This window comes from Mytilus californianus, unplaced genomic scaffold (genome assembly GCF_021869535.1).
Source record: "Mytilus californianus isolate M0D057914Y unplaced genomic scaffold, xbMytCali1.0.p SCAF_3, whole genome shotgun sequence".
Lineage (NCBI taxonomy): Eukaryota > Metazoa > Mollusca > Bivalvia > Mytilida > Mytilidae > Mytilus > Mytilus californianus.
In genome coordinates this window covers 116,445,297-116,468,441 of record NW_026262679.1, presented here as the reverse complement: position 1 = coordinate 116,468,441, position 23,145 = coordinate 116,445,297, and the positions used below count along the sequence as shown (strand labels likewise).

At 33.1% G+C, this 23,145-nt stretch overlaps 1 protein-coding gene across 1 annotated transcript in view; it reads right to left on the bottom strand.

The window, feature by feature from the left end:
* The window catches only part of LOC127735912 (adhesion G-protein coupled receptor D1-like), a 43,156-nt gene that overhangs the window by 4,623 nt on the left and 15,388 nt on the right, over positions 1-23,145 (bottom strand). The window contains exons 5-15 of the mRNA XM_052246350.1: positions 19,816-19,948; positions 18,025-18,083; positions 13,855-13,966; positions 12,796-12,899; positions 9,864-9,966; positions 8,381-8,534; positions 7,147-7,213; positions 4,684-4,750; positions 2,670-2,755; positions 1,354-1,480; positions 761-802 (exon numbers count right to left, since the gene is read on the bottom strand). Of these exons, the coding sequence (XP_052102310.1) occupies positions 761-802; positions 1,354-1,480; positions 2,670-2,755; positions 4,684-4,750; positions 7,147-7,213; positions 8,381-8,534; positions 9,864-9,966; positions 12,796-12,899; positions 13,855-13,966; positions 18,025-18,083; positions 19,816-19,948 (1,054 nt within the window). The remainder of the gene's footprint in view (positions 1-760; positions 803-1,353; positions 1,481-2,669; positions 2,756-4,683; positions 4,751-7,146; positions 7,214-8,380; positions 8,535-9,863; positions 9,967-12,795; positions 12,900-13,854; positions 13,967-18,024; positions 18,084-19,815; positions 19,949-23,145) is intronic.

Below are 23,145 nucleotides of genomic sequence, written 5' to 3'. Positions count from 1 at the left end.
GTTCAGTTAATCGCCTAAAACAAAAGTTTTCACCTTATTGAGTAACTGTTTCACAACTTTGTTATTTCCTGTTTAGTCAGTTACTTTTTAAATCACTTCTAATTTCGCCAATTAAAATTGAGAATGGAAATGGGGAATATGTCAAAGAGACAACAACCCGACCAAAGAGCAGAAAACAGCCGAAGGCCACCAATGGGTCTTCAACACAGCGAGAAAATCCCGCACCCGGCGGCGGGCTTCAGCTGGCCCCTAAACAAAAATGTGTACTTAGACTAGTTCTGTGAAAATGGACGTCATACTAAACTCCATAACATATAAATGAACTAAAATTAAAAATCATACAAGACTAACAAAGGCCAGAGGCTCCTGACTTGGGACAGGCGCAAACATGTGGCGGGGTTCTTTTTTGTAATGTTTTGTAAAATTGAGAATGAAAATGGGGAATGTGTCAAAGAGACAACAACCCGACCATAGAACAGACAACAGCAGAAGGTCACCAACAGGTCTTCAATGCAGCGAGAAATTCCCGCACCCGGAGGCGTCCTTCAGCTGGCCCCTAAACAAATATATATATGTAGCTTTTTTCTCTCGAGTGAACTTGTAAGAAGTGCTTCCATGAACAATGTGTTGCGCTTATTGAAATTGACATCATTCAATTACAACAATAAGATAAGCACTAATATATGGGTTCAACATGACCGAGGAAATTCTTTGTACTTTATCATTTTTAAGGAAAACAATACGGAAATAAATGATTTACCTCTGAATTGAAGACACAATGGAAAAGGAATATGAAAAAGCCCTGAAAATAAACTAAAAGTTACTTTGCAGAAGGAACTGATAGAAATTTTATAACTGAATCATTTATCTTCCAGTTCTGGTAGCTAACACGAAATAAAACTGTATTAAATAAATTTACTATATTTCATTTTGTACAATAACCTAATTAGCTATTGTCATTGTTCGTCTTGTATATACAGTTTAATTTAACAATTATATAGCACTTTGGGTACCTGTATATCATTGGAACAATACTAACACCTGTGTTTTCCGTCACGATAGTTAACATCAGGAAATTATTCTAGCAAACGGTGCTTAATAAGATCAATGCAATCTTTAATTATATGAAAAGGATAATACTTTTTTACTGATAATGTTTTGTGAAATCTTTGCAGGGAATTTTGGCTCTTATATGACCTTGACCGGTGATGACAGGAAATGCTTTATCTATCGACATAGCTGGTCTAACTCAAAAGTCAATTATGTTTTTGAAGTTGTTTTGGTTCACTACCTTTATATATGTATACAATCCGCATTTACAAACTAAAGCATCTGCGTACTACACAAATTTACCTGTAGTGAATTACAGATAGCAAACAGGTACTGAAATATGACAAAGTCTTCATTGACGGCCATGAGACCAAACATCCACGTCAGTCCTAGTAGTGGAATCAGAATCAAAGCTCCCTTCACTCCAGCCCTAGGTCATATATTACACATATTAGAAATATTCAGAAAACGTTTGACGGTACTGCACACAAAGAAGAGCACCAGAAAACGTTTGACGGTACTGCATACAAAGAAGAGCACCAGAAAACGTTTGACGGTACTGCATACAAAGAAGAGCACCAGAAAACGTTTGACGGTACTGCATACAAAGAAGAGCACCAGAAAACGTTTGACGGTACCGCATACAAAGAAGAGCACCAGAAAACGTTTGACGGTACCGCATACAAAGAAGAGCACATATCTTTCATTGGCTTATGAAATCTCTTTCTTCCTCTGCCTTCTACAAAACCTCAAATAGCCTTTGAAGCAAAATGTATACGCTAAAATTGAAGACTGCCGTTTAGGAAAAATGTTTCTCTGTCCATTACTCTTTTTAAATTAGTTTGCCTTTTTATGGTAGATTATCGTCCAACTCATGTTTTATTATCACCGGAAGTCTTTTTGTATTTGTTAATTAATATATACATAAACGATAAACGCAGATTCTAACGAAATAATGCTTTAATCTAAGTCTACCCAGGAAATTTAATGGGGTTGGTGTTGGTTAATCTTGAGGTGGATCATCACTATATATTTCCTCAGATACAATTTTCTTATACTTTGCCAAAACGAAGATTTTGGCATGCCTTTTAAAAAAATATAATCAAAAGTATGGGTCACTGTGTTATTCTTCAAGCTACAAGTCGGCCAAATTTGCCCAATTTTGCATAGAAAATTCATAAAAATAACACTTTTTTGTGAATAAAAAGAAATCTACAAGAAAGAATTTTGAAATAAAATGGAAGATAATTTTTATAATATGCTTTAAAAAAATAAAAAGAAAAAATGGTGTCACCGAAATTGTTTTCTTGCTACAAGTAAAAAATGAAAATCTCTCTATCATTCCAGTATAAAATTCAACTAAAAGAGTTATCTCTCCTTATATGACTAAGTTGAAAAATTTTAAATCTCCCCTTATATGACTAAGTTGAAAAATTTCAAATCTCCCCTTATATGACTAAGTTGAAAAATTGAATTGAACAAAAACAAATATTCAGTATTTGTTAAAACAGTCTAAATAATGCAACAAATCACTTATTTTTCTTTATCTAAACGAAAGTCTGATACATTAATTGATAATCTTTCTAAATATTTGCAGATTTAAGCAACGTTAGATCTACCTTATTTGACTGTATTCTGTTTTCTGGTCATGTTTTGCTGATGATATGACAATCTTGATAACCATCCATAAAATAACAATATTAACCTATAAATAAAGGTAAAATGGTACAAGCGTTTGATTCATCATACTTTCACTACACTTACTACGACCACTACACTTACTGCGTGTAACGACCACTACACTTACTACGTGTAACGACCACTACACTTACTACGCGTAACGACCACTTACACTTACTACGTGTAACGACCACTACACTTACTACGTGTAACGACCACTACACTTACTACGTGTAACGACCACTACACTTACTATGTGTAACGACCACTACACTTACTACGTGCAACGACCACTACACTTACTACGTGTAACGACCACTACACTTACTGCGTGTAACGACCACTACACTTACTACGTGTAACGACCACTACACTTACTGCGTGTAACGACCACTACACTTACTACGTGTAACGACCACTACACTTACTGCGTGTAACGACCACTACACTTACTACGTGTAACGACCACTACACTTACTGCGTGTAACGACCACTACACTTACTACGTGTAACGACCTTGCATTACAGTGTATCATTTTGTATACGAAATAGACTATCACAAGAACATTTCCATGGCTAGAATAAGAATGTTCTATGTATAAAAACTAAACAGAAAAAAAACGTTAATTATTCCCTAAAGCTCTTCCAATGAAACAAAATAAACCTTATTGATATAAAGATGTTTAGTCTTGTTTTTCTCTCCGCTCATTGAATAAACTTGGTAACCTCTTGCGAATAATACCATGTATGAGTGCAGCACGTCATCGATTTGTTTAGACGTTGGGTGAAACCATAGTTGAATTGGGCATTTGCTTTCTCTCTTACCAACACAATTTAGTTATATCGGCAACAACCTTTCTCTTTGGGATCACGAATATAACGTAGGTTCATGTATGTTAACAATTTTGCGGTTGATTCATACCTTATGAGCTAGTACGGACAAACGTCGAATTTATGGGGTTGTATTGCAAACGCACAACAGGGAGAATTTATATAACATTTACCTATTTTCACAATAAATATGGTTGTAATATCTTACTAAGGTTAAGATCATCAACAATCCCTCCTGTTTAAGCTGGTACTGTAATCAGTTCTAAGCAACGACAGTATAAAGAGTAAAGTCCGGTAATTTCGTACTTATTGTGATTCCGGTAATTTCGTACTTATTGTGATTCCGGTAATTTCGTACTTATTGTGATTCCATGCATTTCGTTCACATAACGTTCAATGTACGAACTTGAAAAAAAATAATTTTGTTTTACTAACTAATACTTTTTTCTCTACTTGAAGTAAACCCCTATTCTGAACACTGCTAAACGAAGAACATGAAACAACCATCTTATAACGTAACCCTTTATGGTTCGATTATTTACCTATAACTATTACTTTTTCAAATTGACGCTTCATTGATAAGCCCATTTTCAATATAAAATTATATACATGTATTTTGCTCACCTGGCCCATTTGTGCTTTCTAGGTCAGTCAAGAAACATAGCCGTTATGGCCAAAAAAAGAATATAATGATAAATTGCATTAATTAATTTTAATGTTTAGGTCTATAAATTCAAAAACTAAATTGGATAGGCAAACATGATCAGCAATACAAGATCTACCAAAATACCAATATGACTGAAACCATGGCGATTTTTTTTTTACATATGTTAGTATTTTTGCCTATCACCTCAAAAAATATAATAGATAGATAGAAACTGTAAACAGCACAAATAATCAGAAATATACACGTAAATATTATAACCGACTGTTATGAAGGTAACAATTAATAGCAAAAGTCATACATTTACCAAGTGAACGATTCATGCTCTTATGAGCCTCTTGTTAAAGCTTTCATTACTTTTAAGATGAATAGAAAACATTCTTTTGTTTTAACTTTCCCGCAAAATAGCCATATCTGTATTGAAATGTATCGTGTCCTTGTTAATACATCATAATTACCAAAATAATGGCGATGGCTGGTCCAACAAAGGCCCATATTGCTCCCGTTTTTGTTGATAACCAGCAGCTATTTAAAAATAAAAATATTAGTTCGGTTATAAACCGTAGTATCTCATGAATTTTAAACCAAATTTATAAAGGAAAGCCACAAACTCTATTCCAAGTGAATGAACTCTTCTATTTACTTAATATCCTGATCATTTTTACTTTCAAGGTAAATGTAAAGTGTTAATTTCTTACAAATACCTTCTCCAGAAAATAGATCATGATATTTTACATTTATTCATGTAGGAGTACTTCTATGAATCTGATAATCTGTAACAGTTTGACAAAAAGCAATTTGTAATACAGTTACTAAAGAAATTTATGAAAGTCCAAACGGAGAAATAAAAATAAACAAGGAAGGAAAAGAATAGGAACATCACGGAGAAACAATGTTCATAAAACAAAAACATAAAACAGATTTTAAATCTTTCCCGTTTCGGTAATCTGTATTTAACCGTCAAGTTTTTATGTGCATTTCCCAAGTCAGGAGAATCTAGTTCGCTGATTCTATTTGGTTCCTGTCTGACATATTGTTTTTTTTTTTGTTTTTTTTTTTTTGTTTTGTTTATTGTTTAATCATAAATCAGGCCATTGGTTTTCTCTTTTGAATTGCTTCACTTTTGTCGGGATCCCTTATGTCTTAGCATAAGGTATAGGTTTTGCTCATTCTTGAATTTTTACTGTTGGTGAGATGTCGATTTAAAATTATGACAAACTAACAACGCCAAGGCAAGAATCGAAAAAAGCCCAAAAAAGACAAACCACAGTCTACAAAACACAACGTAAAAAGTAAAGACTGAGCAATATACGAACCCCACCACAAACTGAGGTGATCTCGGGTGTTTCGGAAGGGTAAGCAGACCTGCTTCACATTTGACACCCGTCGTGTTGCTCAAGATAAATATATGAAATAATCATGTCCATATCTGTAGTATCTTTTATTTCAGTTAAATGTTATTCAAATGGACACCAAAAGTTTATTGAAATGACTTTATCTATATGGAACGTCGAACCAAAAGTTTATTGAAATGACTTTATCTATATGGAACGTCGAACCAAAAGTTTATTGAAATGACTTTATCTATATGGAACGTCGAACCAAAAGTTTAGTGAATTATAGAATAACTAATCGAAGAATTCAAATAGAGAAAAATATTCAACGAGTGACCGAACAACACAGTAATTCACGAATGCGCGTAGCGCATGAGTTAATTATCAGTGTTGTTCTGTCACGAGTTGAATATTTTTCGATATTTGAATTCTTTGATTAGTTATTCTTTTTATTACATTGGCAAATGGCTTTTTTTAATGAAATTAATGTGTAAAAATGTAAGGAACTATATTTTTTTTCTACGCATTCACAATTTGTTTTGATTCGACGTTATCGACGTCTTGACAACGCCTATTGTTGTATGACGTCAGAGAGTCAAATAACCACGTTTATTTCACATGTGAAATTATCGGTTTTTATTTGACTGGGAAATCAATGTAATTCATTGCTACCAATGTAATAAATGACTTTATCTATATGGAAAGTCGAACCAAAAGTTTAGTGAAATGACCTTATCTATATGGAACGTCGAACCAAAAGTTTAGTGAAATGACTTTATCTATATGGAACGTCGAGCTTAAGGTGATGTCGGCTTTTTTGTATAATATGGGTACGCCACATTGGCTATGAAAATAGTTAGAGTATGTTTTGTCAGGAGGACTGTTATAGCGACTCTCCCAGAACAGATCCCTTGAAAGTTCCTGGCAGATTTTAAGAGAGATAACAAAAGACTTAACTGTATATTTACCTTGTAGACGTCCAATTATACACAGTTTATTTACCTGGTAGACGTCCCATACAACGCTGTATATTTACCTGTTAGACGTTCCATACTACACTGTTTATCGGTCGTCCCACTAGTACTGTTTGTATCACTCTGCTCAGCTCTTACTCAAATTGCATATCACGGCTTTCTGAAGTCAAATACGTTGACCCGGCCTAAATAACTTTGATCCGGACATATATCAGCGACGTCATAATGTATGAACCGACGTTGATAAGTTAACCCGATAAATCGATTATCTTGGTGTCTGCATATTTATATTGTAAAATATCAGCTGCTCGACACAATATGAAGCCTGTTTGAACTCGTTCGCTGCGCTCACTCGACAAAAAGCTTCATATTGTGACTCGCAGCTGACATTTTATAATATTAATATGTACACAACCTGATAATCGGTACATATTTACCAGGTAGACGTCCCATACTGCACTGTATATCTACCTGGTAGACGTCCCATACTACACTGTATATTTACCTGGTAGACGTCCCATACTACACTGTATATATATATTTACCAAGTAGACGTCCCATACTACACTGTATATTTACCAGGTAGACGTCCCATACTGCATTGTATATTTACCTGGTAGACGTCCCATATCCGTTCCAATCAGCAGAGGCAGACACAGCAACTATAACTATTGGCACTCCTAATATTGCAAATATAAAGAGAAGTGCAATTGTATTTTTGTTTTAGGTCAAAAGAATATGTAAGACACTCTCTTTATATTATATATCTATACATTTGACCGTTATTTCTGTACTGCTTCACAAAACATCAGAAGATGTAACAAGTACATGCTCACTCATATGCAGTTTTTTTTTATACATAGCTGAATTATTTAAATCAATAATGGAAGAAAAGTCAGAAACTGCGAGATATAAATCATCCGCAATGAGCAGACAATATAGAATGTAAATATGCTTCCTAGGCAGTGTCTCAACTCTCGCGAGACAAGTTTTTCTTGGTCCTAGATTCCAAGACACCAGAATAGTTGTCTAATGTGTACATTAACTGACTGTGTCAGATTTCCCTTACGTGATATCTTTCACCCAATACGATTAAAATACAGATCATGTGTCCAAGCTTTGCTTACACGGATCTGAAAAAATTCATTTGCTCTTTGTTTTAAAGACCTTCGAGATCCTCTGGTTTTGTCGGATTAATACACACCTTCAAAAATTTGAAGACTGAAATTTCATTGGTTGATGTAATAGTTGTCAGATATTCGTAACCAAAGCTTGAACACAGGATCTGTATTTAATCAGATTGTCATTCACCGAGTCTGGATTTGGTTTTTCACTGATACATGTACAGCAGGAGAACCTTAACCGTTTGATGCATTAGATCACGCTCTTAGGATTTCATGCAATTTTCTCAACTGTTCTATTCTTGGTTTGGACATTTAAAATTATTTTGCGAGTTTTGAACATTGGTAGACTATTGTGGCACCTTTTTATTAACATTTAGTTGAATATTGATTTTAATTTTATTGCTTTTTTTGCGGTTTTATAATTTATGATTTTTAGTATCAACTTTCGATAAAAAAAATGCTTATATAGTTCATAAAATTAAATTTTGTATCAAGTTATTTTTTAATATTGCGGAAGTTACATCTTACCATGGCATGGCAAATGTCTGTTCAGTTGTATTATACATCTTTATATTTTTTTTGTGTACTAGCTATCATGACTAAAGTTTCAACCAGGAAAAGAGCCCCGTAATTCTGTCATCAAACTATGACAAAAATGTTTTTGAATTACGCTAATGGCAACATATATCATAAAGGTTTCGTGAAAAAAAAACGGAAACTCACCCCAACCAAATATACAATAGTAAGTCACACGTGACTTTTCTGTGCCAAACACTTGAACAACTTTACTGTACAGGAGTAAACCTTCCACCAGCATCCATACAAACACAGCTGTGTAGAAATAGTGCAGGATTGCGGCTACTATAGCACATACTGTCTGCATGTAAATATATACAATTATAGTAAAAACACCCGACATGTACTGTATCATATACACATTGCTGCAGTCGTAAAAGCAAAACAAATTATGCAAAGCATGTAAGATATAATGGCCACTCATGTTTAAATTGCACCAACCAAGGATATATAGTTCAGCATTTTTCACCTTAAACTATCTCTCAGGACACGAAAGATAAATGTTATACATACGTGTATATGCTAGTATAAATTGTATACATATAGTATGCCTATGTTGATACCGTATTCTAGGCCGATTTACAATCATAATTTATTTTTATATAAGATTGATGCTTAACAATAAGGAAAATTATATACCAATAGTACAAGAACAATAACGCAAGGAAGCTTTTCAACCAAACATTCTTCCAGGAAAGTTTAAGTCATGTCTTAAAAATGTTAACGAAGTTAGTTTTGATTTGGTTGACCATCATGGATTAACTATGTCACATTTGACAATGAATATGTTGCTGCTATCCTGTTTGGCTCTCCACGTCGATGACACCACCAAATTAACGTACGTTTGAGCTTGTCGTGGAAACTCACCAAAGATACCGGGCATATAATTCAATACGTGTGTGGTATGTATAAATACACAACCTTGTCATGCTTTCTCTGAAAACTCGCGTTTCGTCATCACAAGACTCAGCAGTAATGCTGGATTTAAAACAGTTGGAAGTCCAAAGCAATAACGATGGCGAAGAGTATTAATAATAAAAATTTCAAAAAAAAATAAGCCAAAACTGACCAGGGCAATTTCTCTGCCTAGGAGTTGAAACGAGCTAAAAAGCTTCACATTGTGTCCAGCGGTTGATATTTTATGATATCTGTAAGTTGAAAACCCAATAATCTGTTTATCTTTCTATTACCGTTCCTGCACCCTCCTTTAGACAGTTTGACGATTTATGAAAGTTAGCTTGATAACGTCTCCTTCCACATTGTGACAACTCTGATAACTTCTTCTCAGAAGTTGTGACGTTGCTGACAATGTCTGCTCACATTTCCAAGCGGTTCTACAAGAATTACGGAGCGACTGAGCAGAGTGATATAGGCGAAATGGAAGGACGATGAATGAACCAATACGCATTGAATTAATGCCATATCACCTATTATAACTCGTCAACGGATGTCTAAATAGAGGAGTATCGCATTGGATATCACTAAGCATTCTAGGGAAGTAGACAATGTTGAATCATACGAAGCACCATACCCTCGTTGTTTGCAATGTTCGCTATATTCTCTGGATGTAGATGTAAGATCAGCCTTGTAGTATAGTTGGTTAGGAGTTTGTTCCTTTTGTGATACTTACCTTGTATTCTATTGCCTTGATGCCAGATAGAAATCCTAACTGAGCACAAATTATGGATATACAAAGATTTCTGTGAACAAACACACGCTCTGAGTTTAATGATCTGAAATTGATATATGATTTTTAATCGTGATGGTTTTTAACATGTAAAATGTATTCTAAAGGTATAGAAATTCTTCAACTTCTTGAATCATATACATGTAGTAATTCTTCTTGAAAATGAAATGAGAATAAATAAAAAGAGAGGTTCGGAATACGCAAATGAAACAGGAACTCAACCAACTATATAAGATATCTGAATGGTTCTAGTAACATACGGTCTTAAAACATAGACAAGTGTCAACGCTGTGTGTCAACTTCCAGACCTAAGATTAATTTGGCTATTCTGTTTAGGTCGTTTTTTTGTCATATAGCTCCAAACGTTTCAAATGAAGCTAAATCAAGAAAAGCGCTACGGACGAACGAAATTTTATAAAGTGTTATATGCATATGTGTATTCCTGCACAGTAGATCTTCCGGATCGTAGAAAAGTTGTCGATATATTGAAAAAACTGTTTGTTGAGATCACCTGTTTATCAGATTCCCGTAAAGACATGCAAATTTGAAGATAAACATTGGGACATGCACTAAAAAGACTTATGACATAGGGTAAGCATACTAAATTATGTCGCGACTAAACTTGAAATATCCTCTTTTGAAATTCCCTGCAGTGGAAGAACAAAGGTATACAGAAAAAACCTACGCTATAAAAAATCCATTCACAAAAAAAAACTTTACTGTATTTAACCTACATGAAAAAAGTAAAATCACAAAAATACTGAACTCCGAGGAAAATTCAAAAAGGAAAGTCCCCAATCAAATGGCAAAATCAAAAAAAAACAAACACATCAAACGAATGGATAACAACTGTCATATTCCTGACTTGGTACAGGCATTTTCTTATGTAGAAAATGGTGGGTTGAACCTGGTTTTATAGCTAGCTAAACCTCTCACTTGTATGACAGTCGCATCAAATTCCATTATATTGACAACGATGCGTGAACAAAACAAACAGACACAATAGGTAAAAATGTCAAAAATAGGGGTACAGCAGTCAACATTGTGTTATCATCTTATAATAATCACTATAAAAACAAACAAATGTAACGAAGAAGCACAAAAAGGCATACATCAAATTTAACATCCTCATTTTGCTTATATTATACGATTTTATTTATCTATGTAAAATCCACCCATAAAGGATGGAAGGTTTTAAGTACTGGCGTAAAATCGCGCGTTTGAAATTCGCACAGGTGGACATAAAATAATTTTGTCGTTCAAAGTATGAGGGGATACATAAATACAGAGTCACGTAAAATGTATATCACAAAAAACAGACTCAACAGTAAAAGTAATATTAATAAATAAAATAATTTTGTCGTTCAAAGTATGACGGGATACATAAGCACACATATCTAAAAAAAACAGACTTAACAGTAAAAGTAATATTAATAAAGATAAATAAAAGAATACTATAACACGTTATTAAGATGATAAACAACGTCAGTACGCAAAATCTATACTTCAAGACCAGCGTGTATTATTTGTGATATTGATACGGAATATTTATCAACAAGTTCTTGGCACCTTCCGATGAACTTTTTTTAGAAAAATGACGAGACGTTCCTTGACATACCCCTGGTTCATCAACTTTCTGCTCAGACACTGGTGACATTTTACAAAGTCTGAGAAGGAGCTGCAAGCTCTTGAATACCGAATAAGTTGGGAAATGTATATCCCATATGCAGGTGAAGTTGGTATATTGCTACTAAGGTGGGGGAAATTGATAATTTCAAAATTAAAATCGTCTCGTTTGTCATAGATTCTGGTACTGAGATGACTGTGTATGTCAAATTCGAGGTATAAATCTAAAAATGAGGCGGAGGAAGCCGTGTCTGTTGTTTATTTAATTTCTAGTTCTGGTGGATATATTAATGGAACCCAATCAGAAAAGTTCGGATTGTTAATGGAAAGAACATCATCAATATATCTGAAAGTGAAATTAAATAACCTGACTTCTTTGATCTTCTTGTTTTTGACAAGTGTCTGAAGGAACTCTGAAAATAACATAAAACCGAGTCTGGGAGCAACCTGTTTTATTGAAAACAAAATACAGAATACATGTAGGAGTAAGAATTTATTCGGGTTCTTCTCAAGAGAAAAAAAAGATAAAGCTATCGAAATTTTTAATTACCCGTTCCACTTAATACAAAGATTGGTGACTTGTTTAGTCATATCTACACAAGAAAAATAACAGCGTTTTAAACTGGGTTTAAACGTATTTTTCCATGTGTTGTAATAAACATTTGAAGGCCGTACTGTGACCTATAGTTGGTAACTTCTACGTCATTTGATCTCTGGTGAAGAGTTTTCTCATTGGCAATCATACCACATCTACCTATTTTAATATAGGTGTTTTGGATGTTTACAACAATCATCACTAAAAGGTATGTTGCTATTTTGCAAGTTCGTTAAGAGTAATTTTGAGTTCATCTCCTCCAATTTTGTATGGATACCATCATTATTTTGATTACCGTTATTGAATATCTGTATAACAGATGACAAAGGATAATATGTTTCTTGGGTCGTAACCACTTTCCTTAATCTTTTCGTTGATCAGGACTATGAAAGAAAGTATAACAAAATACTGAACTCCAAGGTGAATTCAAAAAGGAGAAGTCCATAAAAACTAACAAAATCAAACTTTATCAACCAGATGAACAACTGAAAAATAAGTGCCATATTCCTGACATGGTAAAAGCGTTTTCCGAAGAAAAATAATTAAATGCAACTTGAAACTGTTATTTTACATGACATGAGCAATCAACAGCAGCCATTAGCGATACTCACCCAACACAGGTAAATACAGTTAGTGTTATCAGAAGATACTCACCCAACACAGGTAAATACTGTTAGTGTTATCAGCTGGGTAAGCAATGATATACTACATCCTATGTATGTTATAATGTCCAATACCAAAACATGGACATTATCTAGCTGTAGATAAGATAAGCTAAGATAAATTGTATTTCAAATAGTGGATCGTTAGTACAATGATTATCACATACAAAATTATAAGCCTGGTATCTGTGATGAGTTTTTTACCATTGCCACCGTTTGAAAACGTTTACTACTATATATAATTTCAGCAAACTTTATCGAAATCAATTTGTTACATTGATCGACTACATGTATTTGATATCCTTGTAGGAGGGGAGGCGATAATTTCAAAATGAATATTCTGGCCTAGTAAGAACTGAACTTATTAATCTTACTCAAGATAAGATGAAAATGAGTATTCTGTCCATCCAAAAAAAAAACAGGAAATAATTGTGTACAAAAGTGAAAATAAATTTTATGAACAACTTTGCCACGAGAAATTAAAAAAACCGGCCTATTAACAGGTGGAAAAGAACGTTCCAGACTCAAACAATCCTCCTTCAACCCGCGAAAATCATTTGGTCGAACCCTAATACCCGTGAAATGTGATCAAGGTATAATATTATATAGTTATATCCTCTTTTCCTAACATGCTGTACAACATGGTATAAATCACAGCTTCACAAATCACTCAAAGACACTTAGGTGTGTATATGAATATTTACATCTCTAAAGGACTTCGTTCAGTCTTCAATAATGCCAATAACCCACAACATTGATTTTTCTTCAAATATCTTTGTCTCAACAAAAAAATTACTTATTCAACAGATCAACAAACTGTATTGCAACATACACAACTCGACACATCCGATCGTGATTTGGATTTACCCTATTGAGTGCGTGACATGCAGTTACATTGTAGTTGTCATCGTGAACATGAAATGAAGATTAGAACACAACTATGTATACTAAACTGCAGGTTCAGAATTGTTTCTTTGCACAACGAACACTTAATTAATTTTTTTATCATTAGAATTCAAAGTTGTCATTATAACAAAATGATAAACAGTACCTTTAGTTCACGAACTTGCATTAAGATAGCAAAGTTTGTTGTATGGTTACATTTACACATCGTTCGATGACTGTTTCCTCTCAGTTTCAAACAACCATAATCTGACCATATACTATTGTAAAAAAAAAATGAACCATGAAAACATCCTTAATATAACAATACTGAATAGTGGTTTATTTTCATGGGATTTTTAATTTCGTGACTTTCTTTGGAAAAACCTTTTAGATTTCTTTTTGGCGTTTTCTCGTTCCTGTTTCTGTTGATTCTTCAAGACCAAATTTCTTGCGAGGTATATTTATCGTTTTTCTACAGATACCGAAATTATTAACAGTAAACTGTTCGCCAATATTCCCCCATAACAGTATACTAATTTGAAAACAGTTGTACACCAATAATTTGACCAAATTCTTTACAGAAATACCATGTCAATAGAAATATAATTAAACTATTTCCTGAACCTCTATAGGTAGACAAAGGGATCTCTTTTCAACTAAGATATTTATTCAATAATCCCTCTCCTGAACATGATGTATCTGTTTAATTATAAAGAATACACATATAGATGGTTAAGTTAAATATTCGCAATACAATTCCATTATTCTTAAGCCTAGCATTCATGACTATATGGACATTGGAAAAAAAACGCACAGAATGTTGTAAAGGGTACAAGAGAGCAAGCGTCTCCGTGAAGGATAAAAGACAAATGCCATGAGAAAAAGGGTAAACTGAGAACTATTTAAACAAAACCATGTCGGTGATGCAATATAATCCGATATAAGTACACGAACACACACTTGCTATGAACCATCCATAGTCTAGTATACTTTTAAAAGGTGTAAATATAATAAAAATATTCATTTTGATATTCATAAACTTACCATATATCAATTAAAAAAACCATTTTATTCTAGGTAAACCATCTACATGTACATTCGACCATACATTCGTGTTAAAAAGGATTCAATGAATAACTTATCTGAGAACACTAGATGTGGTTTACATTATACACATCAGAGGTGATCAAATCAAAACAGTTAGACGGCCAAATCAATATGGTGGTTGAGGAGCACAGGAGAACTAACTACATGCCATATATATTATATTTGCGTTGGATAAAAATGATCCGTTCATCCTATTTTGACTCTTTCAAAATTCAAGAGTCTATCCTAAATTGAGGTAAATTATATGGCCTTCCAAATACCGTTTCGATTCCTAACATCACTGAAGAGACATTAATTGTCGAAATCCGGATATGGTGTACAAATTTTTGCACCTCATGTTTGCGGTATACCATCTTTTCCGCAAGTTTATTGTTTTCTGTTTGGTAATAAATTAATAATAAGATCTATTTTGTTACATCTTGTGATCCGTTTATTTAGCAATCGCCAATGGCAGTCAGCAGGGTTTAAGAACATCAGTTGTTCGACCTGCTAGTCAAATGCGTTTTGTTAAAATATACTTTTTCACTCATTTGGTCTTTTGGTAAATGTTGTTTGTGCTGTATTTTGACCCCTCTACCAAGAAATTTGTTTTGCATGCATACGTATAAAACTTGCGGTTTTTATCCAACGCAATCATAGGTTTGAACGTTGTTTTCAATTTAGACTTGTATTTATAGATATATATATATATATATACACATGTTACTTATTTTTGTCTGGACTAAATTACACAAAGGCGTGAAAAGATGTTTATCTTAGATCATATTTTTTGCACTTTTAATAGTTTCCATGGTAGTCATTGATGTTTAGGTGACATAATTGAACTCCGTTAAGGTTCATCACAACCATTTGTTAAATCTTGCCGTTTTTACACCACACATTGTACTTTGTTTACAGACAGACATGTGCACCTCGGAAAGTTTTAAGGCATGGCTGGACCCAGATAAATAATAGTTAAATGCATTTTTTAGTTTCAGAATAATAAAACTTAACTGGATTTTGCTATGAATTTCAATTAAGACTTAGTGCATTTTTTTTTTCGTTTCTGCAGAAGTCGCCAAAATGAACTAAGTTTCGGATATATTTGAGTTATTTGTCGAGTATTGCAGAAATTGAAGAAGTCGTTTATTACAATCTTCGATCTCATTTCAATTAAGACTTGTCGATAGAATAACGAAACCAATGCAAAATCTATTAGAAGTACACAAGGGAGCATTACAGTCAATAAAAGGAAAGGCGATGTACATTTCGTACCTCTGACAAATTTGTTTTTCTAAAATATGTTATTTGAATACGGTCAAACCAGGGAAAATTATATTACTATTCAGTTTGCATTTGACAACCAATCATTAATTATCATCGTTGACCGCATGAACATCACGTTTGTAGGAAAAGAGTTAAAATCCGAGTCATCAAATTCGAACAGGATTACAGTGAAACATCTATATAAGTTTATATAAAACTGTGTCGACATTCAAACCATAGATTGATAGTCTATAAAAATCACCTATAATTACCATTTGTAGCTTTCCATAGTCCATTGTCAATAACAGTAAGGTAGAACACATATTCTTTTGGATGAAATCTCTAGAGGAAATTTTATCAGTGTCAAGACGTCAGATACTTATTCAATTAAAACGATCAGTCGTTATTTTGTTATTTATCTATAGAAAACATCGCATTTTTATCTTGTCCTTTGCTGCAAACAATTAAGATGTCAAAGATAAGAACTTTGGGAAATTAATAATTAACAGGATAACTATTGTTGTATACGTAAGAATAAAACAGGTGTCGTTATGCTCTAACGTGTCAAGACAAAAGGGAATTCTGAGCTATTTATATATCATGTTAAAGATACTATCTAGTCGTATAACACCAATTTAAGTGAAAATGGCAAGATTTGTGTGAATAAAATTTGAGAACTCGCACATGTAATAACATAATCAGCAACCCTTTGTAAATCATAAACAAATAAAAATGTGAGGGAGATCACTGTTTTCACCTTTTGAATTAAATTTAACAAAAAATAGGGGCTAGGATGAAATTTGAAAAAAAGGCAGGACTGGAGTTTTGAGTAAAAAAAAACAGGCAGGATGAGCAATTTGGCAAAAAAAAGGCAGGATGACAATTTATGTAAAAAAAGTCAGGATAAACTAATAAAAAAGGCAGGACCGAATAGAGTGAAAAATAAAAAGGCAGGACAGAGATTACAACTAAAAAAAATGCAGGACAAAATTTTTCATCCTAGCCCCCCATAAAAATCAAATGGTAGCTCCCTAACTTTCATATCATGTATGTTGCATTAGAGACTTTCACTGCCCAGTTTTTTTCATTAATAATCTATTCTGTACAAAAATAAAATGTTACATCAAAATAAATTCGCATCCTGGTGAATAGATATTTATTCGTAAATTTTACGGACGCCATTACGAGTTGGTTGACCGTTACGGAATATCCGTTTCACAGATGATAGCGGATATGTTCATAATGTCGTAACTACAATCCCGTCCCCTTTTCCCGAATATGACCTACCGAATTATTAGACTTATTACCGGGTTTGTACTAACAAGAGCAACACGACGGGTGCCACATGTGGAGCAGGATCTGCATACCCTTCCGGAGCACCTGAGATCACCTCCAGTTTTTGGTGGGGTTCGTGTTGCTCAATATTTAGTTTTCTATGTTGTGTTTTGTGTACTATTGTTTGTCTGTTTGTCTTTTTCTTTTTTAGCCATGGCGTTGTCATTTTATTTTCGACTTATGAGTTTGAATGTCCCTTTGGTATCTTTCGCCCCTCTTTTACACTTTACAACATAGAAAAATTACATCAGATTTTCAGATTGTGTTCTTTCTATTCTTATGTAGCAACAATTCGATATCATGTGCATATTAAATATAATTAATATTTCCCAGATGATCCGATATTTCTATTTATTGCATTTACTTTTAGGATTTGTTTGATACTGGATAGCTGCCTATAAGGAATCTACTGATACCTTGATTTTCAAAAGTATAGTTATATCCATGTTTTCGAAGTTTCATGGACACCATCCTGATTTGGTTGAGAGCCATGAAATATCTGTGCCATAATTGGCTGCGTCGTTATAAATTACCCATCTTCCCTGTGCTTTTAAACGTAGTAAAATGTTTTGTTCGTGTTTTCAATATGTTTACCATTATCAATTTGTTTTAATTATTTTGTAAATTTTCATTTATATGGAAATCCTACCTTTCTTTTTTATCATAATAGGCACACAAAGTATTGTTTGCATCTTCAGAAATGTTGATCTGCAATCAAAATCAAATACCATAATAAAACCTAATTCAATGTTCAACGTGTTACAAAAGTAAATAAGAAAAACAGCAATCCTGCAAAAAAAAAATCGAAAAGACATGTGTAAAGGCAATCACAAAGAATCAGTCAAATATCGTTTTCCTACACGTTTTTACCAACTATTCCTTTCTTTTAGAAATATCATTGATACACAGAATTTAATGGTGCATGTCCCCCTTTTTAGTTACACGATTTCTGAAGATTTCAACTTTCTATTAGGATTTAGATTTTATTTTCCAATATTTTGACCTCGAGCATGACTGAAGAGACATTAATCTGATGCCGTTAGGTATTTACAGTTAAAGTTATTCAAATGCCAACTTCCCATTTACAGCAGCAAAATATCCTCTGAACAATCGTATGGCGTTTACGCCGTTTATGTTCACACTATAGGGACTAAATGCTTGTTCTTTTACACAAAAATTTCTCGAATATTGTTATGAGGGAGAACGACTGAAATCGACACTACATACGTTTTACGGTCACCATCACGAACTGGTTGACCGATACGTTATTTCTGATTCTAAACTCACCAGAGACATGTTTTAGCAGTCTAAGATCTTTTGATACTAGACTAATGTCCAATATGTTATTTTACCGATTGTGTCCTATTACCAAATGTAACATTTTGTCTGAGTGTGGATTCGGATCGCGTTTGATGCATGCATACAAGGAGATGCTTATCCTGCCTCGCTTCTTTGGAGTTATCATTTTGTGTGTTACCTTGATTTGTCTTCTCAATCGATTGATGATATTTGAACATCGGTAAAAACTGTTGCTTTGATCTAATGAATGCAACTTATAGAAGCATGTCAGTAATTTCATACTTTTTTTAATACACTTATTCTTAAACACTGAAGTTAGTTCCTTCAATATTATCCGCATTGGTACTAACTTTGATTTCCTTTTTAGTCTGTGAAACATTGTTTATTCATTTATTAATTGTAATTGGTTTTGCACTACTTTTCAGTACCTGAGAGTACTCACAGATCGGATCGGTACCTAGTGTTTTTATCTTTCGGTTTCTATTTTTCCGACTCATTTGTATAGTTTTTTTCTGATGTTTTGCTATTTCACCAATGTCTCATACTAGGAGAGTGTTCAGCGACCACAGACATGTTGAACCCCGCCACCATTTTTAGACTGTTGGTTATCTTTTCGTCATGTTTTTTTCCATTGCGTTGTCACTTTGGCTTGTCTTCTTCGAATTTTTAGTTTGAATATTCCTTTAGTAGTTTCCGTCTCTCTGTTTAAAATGCCTATCCCATGCCAGAAGCCTGCAATTCAGTGGTTATCGTTGGTTGCTGTTTGCCATTTGTGTTTACCATTTATTATTTTAACCATAAGTTAGACATTGGTTTTTCTCGTTTGACCTGCTGCACATTTTGACATGCCGGTGTCATTTCATAGATGACTATATAGGCTTCGCACAGTTTACCATAGTTGTTTAGATCCTTATTCATTTTGGTCTCTGGTGAATAATTTCCTCAATGGTTACTATACTATATCTATGTTGTTTAATTTATTAAAGAGGTTTTGAACTTAACTAAATTTTGTACGATTCAACAATTACAAACGAATCAGATAAGTACAGTATGCTTGTGTAAACTATTCCCAAAATACAATTGTAGTATGAATTGACCTCATTTATCAAAAAACCTAGAATAAAATGGTGAAGCTACTTACCTGAGGTATTAAAGTATAATGTTGAATTTGAAATGTATGACTAAGTGATATCTCCTTGTTTCCAGAAAATGCTGTCAAAGACATTACAGGACTTATAATGTAGGCTTTGTTACTATCGATCGAGAAATTTGATCTGAAAAGAAAAGAAGAAAGAAGCCTTTATTTACAGAAAGACAACAATATTGTCTAATGCTTCCGTTACCATATGTAGTTTCATTTCTGATTATTAATTCTCTACCATATTTAGACAATATTTATCTTATTTATTCCGTACCATATCTAGACAAAATGTATCTCAAAATGATCTCAAAATGGGCTATATTGCCATTTAATGCCGTTTTTCATTTATTCCAAGAAGTTTGAAACCCTTATGCAAATATGCAAGACAAAATTCAAAATGTTTCATTATCATCTGAATGATGTCGTTTTGTAGAGTTATTATACTTTTGATTTGCGAATTTAAGGACTAAAACGTGGTCTTACAATTCCTTCCTCTTACACAATATAACTAATATTGACTGCATATGCTAGATGTACTAAAACATATATGATTTTTGAACTAGCGTTCAGTAACTGCGAGTACTCACAGGTTGGTACTTTGTGTTTTTAGTCTTTTTGTTATTTGTCTTTTTCTGCTTTGTATCAATCTGATGAGTGAAGCCCTTTTCATCTGATTTATCACTTTGTTTAAAGGTTGTGCTAATTCACGACTATCCCATGTTAAATTGAGCGTTGGGCGTCCTCAAACATTTTAATCCGCCATAGCCTGTGATCATTTTCGTTTTTCATTTATTGTTTAAACATACATCAGGCAGTTAATTTTTCTCGTTTAAATTATTTTACAATTTGTCATGTCGGGAACTAAAAAGCTTGCTATGCGATATGAAGTTTGCTCATTGTTAAAGGCCTAACAATGCACTAAATTTGCTATCATCTGCATCATTGGGCTCTTGTTGATAGTTGTCGTATAGGAAATTTTACCAGATCTTCTTATTTTGATAAAGGGTAATTGAATCAAACATAGTTTGAAATAAAAGGATTTTTGCTTAATATAAAGTCAGATACAGCATTGTTCAACCCATAATTCGTTCGACAGCATCTTTTTTGAATAAAGATTATGCCAGACAATCGCCAAATGTTTATACGAAAATCATGGTCATATATTCCTAAAACAAGCCAGATAAATGGACATTGACTTATTGGACAAGAAACGTCTATTATAGTGTTTTAATTTTGTTTTTTATATATTTTTTTTGGGGGGGGGGGGGGAATGGTGGGATATTTTTTTAATATCTGATACCTGAATATGCATTTCAACACCAAAAGCTGGCTATTGTAACCCTTCCTTAAGAAGTATTCTACTCAGAATTCCCAGCACTATTTATTTGTCTCAGCTATTGTTTTTAATTTTAACTTTGAATTTTAATGAAGTGATACCTAATTTTGTATGATTAGAGAAATTCAAGACGAAACAGAAAACGTTCAGTTTAGAACTTTATTATTAATGTCTCACAACCATAAGACATGGTGAACCAAATTAATTTGATTTTATTTAATTGTGTATTTTAAAATAGTTTAGGAAAAACACATGAAACATTTCATTTGAAATGTTTGAAATGTCGTCGGACTTATGTTCACTCTTTATAAATCTACTCCTTTGTGGTTTATCTATATACATATATATCTCTACTTCATTGCCGTGCACCGTAACATTTCTACCATAATGAAAAAATTCATTTAGTGTTAAAACAAATTTGATTTGCATTACAAGACTGTTATTGAGTTGCTGCATCCTTAGCATATATCCTACATCATGTTTTATTCATAAAAAATTATCAAATATGCACATCAAGGTCAACATTTTCATTTTAAATATAAGGTATGAATATAAAAATGTATGTCCCTGAAGTGATCAGTACTGCGATGCCAAATTGGGTTTAAGGTTAATTCAAGTAGTTATTGCGAGTTTATATTAAAATTACAAGATATTGTCATGATATCCTATTAATATTTTATTATAATTACAGGTAGAAGTCTCTTTATAAATTGGTAATATAATAGAAATTGAATATCAAATATAATTTTATATGCTTTATGTGATGAAAAATAAACGATTCAATAATTAGGTAGTAACTACAGTTTTTTTGTCAGTAAAACATATCCGTGATCTCCATTTTTCAATTAACTCGGCAGTCCCATTTAATGAAATATTAACGCGATTATTGCACGTATGCATTATCACAAAGTTTCCATCAAGGAAACATTAAAAATATATATGGCACTTGTAAATGTTTACCCCATTATACTTTGAATAGAAAAGTTACTATTAAATATATATTAACAAAAATACCGAATTCCAAGGTAAAATAAAAAAGGGTAAGTCAATAAAGCCTGACAGAATTAAACGCTCGACTATCAACCAAAGGAACGACTGGAAAACAACTGCAATGTTCTTGAATTTGTATAGGCATTTTCCGACCGTAATGACGTTTACACTTACAAAACGTCAAAGAATATAATCAAAACTTTTTTGAACACTCCAAAGAGTTTGTCAAAGAAACTTGTCCATTCATGAATTATTCTGTGTGACTTATTCATGTTTACGTATATTGTTTTGTGTAATTCACATTGCCGCCAATTTACATTTCTTTTACATAAAGGAAGCAATAGCTATGTTCTTGATAATTTTGTTTCTTTCTAAATTTTCCTTTTTTTTATTTGTACGACAAGAAAAAAATAATTGTTATGCTATATATATATATATATATAGAAGTCTATAAAAAGGACCAACCAGCAAATTTACTATGTACCGGATCGTCTAGAATAGACGATACTGTGCAGATAAGGAAAAAATTATATAAGTCTAGAGATTTGCACAACGATACTAATATAAGATGGTATTATACGAAGATGTTGTTAATAAATCGTGTTGACAAATATTTCGGCTTAACAAATAGCCTTCTTCGGTGTCAATTATTTTAACAATACTGATAATATGTATAAAAATAGCTCAATAATACAGGTAAGTTTTGGTCTATTGATTTAATCCAAAATCCTGAACATCATAATATAAAACAAAACTCAATACTCAAATATACGTGACTGTGTATATTTACAACCCAAAATGAGTGAAAAATAAAACTTAGTATTTTTTATTGATGCCGTTTGGATGATGTACATTTAGTTCCTTTATCCAAAAGCTTTCCCGAACCTGTCGCTGGGCATCACTCCAGTGAATGTTCTGTTCAATCACTAGGATCTTCATGCGGTTAAAGTCATCAAGTGTGTGACCAGACTGTCTGAAATGCTGAGAAAACTGGGAGAAGTGGC